The sequence below is a fragment of the Monodelphis domestica genome, chromosome 8 (genome assembly GCF_027887165.1).
Source record: "Monodelphis domestica isolate mMonDom1 chromosome 8, mMonDom1.pri, whole genome shotgun sequence".
Classification (NCBI taxonomy): domain Eukaryota; kingdom Metazoa; phylum Chordata; class Mammalia; order Didelphimorphia; family Didelphidae; genus Monodelphis; species Monodelphis domestica.
In genome coordinates this window covers 206,809,869-206,813,951 of record NC_077234.1, presented here as the reverse complement: position 1 = coordinate 206,813,951, position 4,083 = coordinate 206,809,869, and the positions used below count along the sequence as shown (strand labels likewise).

At 46.2% G+C, this 4,083-nt stretch overlaps 1 protein-coding gene across 1 annotated transcript; it reads left to right on the top strand.

Moving 5' to 3' along the window:
• Window positions 1-2,740: 2,740 nt before the first annotated feature.
• Window positions 2,741-3,232, top strand: LOC100616908 (transmembrane protein 216-like). The gene has a single exon (XM_056808518.1). The coding sequence runs from the start codon at window positions 2,741-2,743 to the stop codon at window positions 3,230-3,232; it is 492 nt and encodes a 163-aa protein (XP_056664496.1).
• Window positions 3,233-4,083: the final 851 nt, after the last annotated feature.

Below are 4,083 nucleotides of genomic sequence, written 5' to 3'. Positions count from 1 at the left end.
CAATGGTGCGGTTTTGGGGGATCTGGTCAGGGGCGCTTTGGTCGACTGAAGAGGGTCGGTTGAGTAGCTGACTGAAGTGTTCTTTCCACCTGTTGCTGATGCTGTTTTTATCTTTAATGAGAGTGTCACCATCAGAGGATAGCAAGGGAGTGGTGGTGGGTTTTAATGACCCATAGACAGTCTTGAGGGCACTGAAAAATTGTTTGTAGTTTTTTGTATCAGCAAAGCGCTGGATTTCTTCTGCCTTTTTTTCCCCACCATCAGTCTTGCATCTTCCTGATCTCACACTGTGCCGTGGCTTGGAGAGACTTGAATCTGTCCTTTTTAGGAGCAGAGTTTGGGTTATTTTGCCACTCCATAAAGGCTTTGTTCTTTTTGCTCAATAGGTCTTCAATAGCAGTGTTGTTCTAGTCAAACCAGTCCTGGTGGTTGTGTTGTTTGGGGCCTAGGACTGCCTTTGATGTTTCCTTCACTGCTTCTCTGAACTGGTTCCATTTCTCGGTTGAGCTTCCAGTGAGTGGTCCCTTGGCAGACAGCTTCTCATCCAGGCAGGACTGGAATGTCTGCAAATAAGATGGATCTCTAAGATGACTCACGTTGTAAAACGCGTGAACTGTCTGGGCGCATTTTGGATGGCAAGGCTCAATGTGCATTTGAAGTGTCGCTCTAACCAATCGGTGATCTGTCCAGCATTCAGCTCCTCTCATGGCTCTGGTGATCTGTACATCCTGGATGTCTCGCCAGCTTACAATGATGTAGTCAATGAGATGCCACTGTTTTGACCGTGGATGCATCCACGTTGTTTTATATTTATTCGCCATTCTGAACACAGTGTTCGTGATGGTGAGTTCAAACTCTGAGCATTTGCTTAGTAGCAGTAGGCCATTGTTGTTCATTTTGCCCACACCGTGTTTGCCAAGCACTCCTTTCCATCTTTCATGGTCCTGGCCAACACAGGCGTTGAAGTCTCCCAGTAGTATCAGCTTGTCATTTGTGGGCACTGAGTGCAGGATGGCACTCAGGTCAGAGTAGAACTGCTCAATGGTCTCCTCTGTGCTGGTCAGTTTTGGGGCATATGCGCTAATGATTGTCGCATACCGGTCTTTGCTGAGAGGTAAACGGATCTTCATGAGCCTCTCGCTGATGCCCACAGGCAAGTCTGGCAGCTGTTTGAGCAAACTGGTCTTGATAGCCAAGCCAACACCATGGATTCTGTCTTCATTTGAGGCTCTACCTTTCCAGAAGGAGGTGTATCCAATGGTGGGTTCACTGAGTGATCCCTCTTCTGGTAGGCATGTTTTGCTTAGGGCTGTGATGTCAATGTTATATTGCGCCAGTTCTTTGCCGATTAGAGCTGTTCTTCTCTCAGGTCTTGGGGTATTCTCTCTGTCAAGTAATGTCCTGATGTTCCATGCTCCTAGTAGGAGTTTCTTTGCTTTTTTCTTTGATTTCAACCGCTTAAAGGGATGACCCGCCAGCTGCGGTATGCTGACCGGGTGTTTGTAGGGCAGGCAATGTTTGGGACACCTTTTCTAGTCCCCTCCCTTGATTAGGGTGAGCAGTGCTGTCCTAGAGAGGGCTGCTCAGTCGCCCAGGATGCTGCCGAACGTCCCTGCTGCCCACAGGGCCGAGCGACCACTGGTCCGTGGGCCGCCTACGTGCAGGATCGTGACTCCAACTGCCAGTGGTTACCTCCACCTGTTGCGTCGCCACTCCCCCATCGCCGCAGGTCTTGAAGAGGGTGGATGGGGTTAGGATAGATGAGTGTGCACAAAGATACTTGTGAGTGAAGGAGATTTAAGTGGAAAAGTCGATGCACAGAGACAGTCTCACTCTCTCGGCGTTGGAAGCCTGGGTTCAGTGGCACGAAAAATTGTTACGTCTGGAGACTTCCTCAGCTGCATTGGATGGCCATGTTGTCCTTTGTGCTCCAACACACCCTAAGCACTCCAAGGTGCTTTGCTGTGTCGCCCTCTCAGCCGTGGAACCTTCTTATTGGTTTCTTCCGCCTGTTCCGCAGAAGCAGTCTTCACATGCTAGGTGAGCAAAGCCCTGGTTCACCAGGGGTTGATGACCCGATGGCTACCCTCACAAGGTTTAGCCAGCCTGTCGAAGTCATTGCCCAGGGTGTGGCCGCTGCCGCATGCTAGCAGCTACTGGGAACCACAAGTGAGATCTGGGTATCAGATGAGGGTCAGAGGCTGGAGAGCTGCCCTAAGAGGGCACGACAAGCCCTCCATACCAGAGATACTACCCCTCCCTGAGCACCCCATACACCCCAGGAACATCTCATTTAAACAGTCTTCAGTATCACAGTGTTATTCCACAAGAAAAATGTCCCAGGTTTTGTGGAAGTGGGGTTACATATCTCTCTCTGTCTCTCTCTGTTTCTCTGTCCCTCTGTCCCTCTGTCTCTGTCTCTCTCTCTCTCCCACAATTCCCTTTCCCTTTCTGCTGAATACCACACATTGCAAGAGAAAAAGTTCAGATCACTTCAACTTGAAACTAATTGTTTGCTTTTCTGGAGCAAAAACTGCATTATATCTGTAGGGTATGACTTGAGTTCTTAGCACCATGTATTTAAATAAAGTGACAAAGTTTTTATTGACTTGAGTGAAAATACATTTATTTTCATAGTGAGAACTGTAGTTATCATTTTTGTCAAAAAGTACTTTAATCCCACCCTTCCAGCAGGCTACCTGGCTGCTACAGCCACGATTTCCATGGGGACTGAGTGGCGATGGCGCTGCCATGCTGCCAACTGTCCTCTGTCTCCATGGAGATCCTGCTCTTTCTCAATGGCCGGTACAACACCACCTACTTCCTGCTGGAGCCTTTCACATTCTTCTACAAACCCAACCTCATTCTTGACCCAGTGATACTGTTCCTGTACTTTGGAATCGAAATTACCCACATTTTCTTCGGTACAAAAGGAAACCTCTGTCAAAGGATGATGCCTCTTGGCATCAGCTTGACCTTGACCTTCCTGTCAACCAAAATGGCTTTCTATTACCTCCTGCTGCAGACTTATGTGCTTCTCCTTATTAAAGCCATGATGGGCACCATTCTGGACACCATTCTGCTTACACTCAACACCTTATCCAGCATGGATTCTTTTTTAAGTACTAGAGACCTGCCCAAAGAGAGTCTTGGTGACTGCCCCATGGTGCCCCAGAGGTACATGACCTCAGGAAGGCTGACCTTTTGCCTTGGTCTTGGAAGCATCTTCTAAACTAGCCTAGAGGATGAGTTCTCCATCTCCTTCAGAATATCCATGGGCATGTGTCACCCTCTCCCGGTCCCAGGTGCACTCTGAGCTCCTGTTTGTCACAACCAGGGTCCTGGGTTTGGATTATGTCTGCCAGACCCACTTCTGTCATGTGTGTGTCTATGCTGAGGCTACATGCCCCACAAAAGCACCATGGACCTATGTTTCACATGGCTGTTTCCTCAGCTAATCCCCAACCAAGACTGCATTCCATTCATTCCTTAAATGAAGTGAGCATAAAAAGGGACCAGGCACCAAATAGCTAGCTTGGGATGTTATCTTTTTATGTTACATCTTGTAACAAACACTATTTACAATAAATATTTATTTTCTCTTTTAAAAAAGTACTTTGAATGGTATTGAGAAATAGTTCTTTTTATTGTTTATTGTATTTATTCAGTTGTTTCAGTTGTATGTCACTCTTCATCCCCCATTTGAGGTTTACTTCTCAAAGATACTTGAGTCATTTGCCATTTCTTTCTCTAATTTATTTTATAGATAAGGAAACTGAGACAAACAGGATTAAATGACTTGCTCAGGGTCACGCAGCTAGTAAGTGCCTGGATTTTAACTCAGGAAGATAGTCTTTCTAACTTCAGAACTGGCACTTTATCCATGGGAGTCACCTAGCTGCCCTGTTAATAGGTTAAAAAGAATCAGACAACACTGAAAGTAAAATTAACCCTTACTATATAGGCTAGTATGTTTTATATTGATTCTATCTTATAAATAGCTTCCCAAAGAATGTTCAACATGGAGCTGTATATCTTCCAAATCTGCTATAATAATATCATAGATATTATTCTCTTGATGAG

Excerpts from the sequence above, each read along its gene's own strand:
- LOC100616908 (XM_056808518.1), top strand. The coding sequence starts at position 2,741 with ATGGCGCTGCCATGCTGCCAACTGTCCTCTGTCTCCATGGAGATCCTG.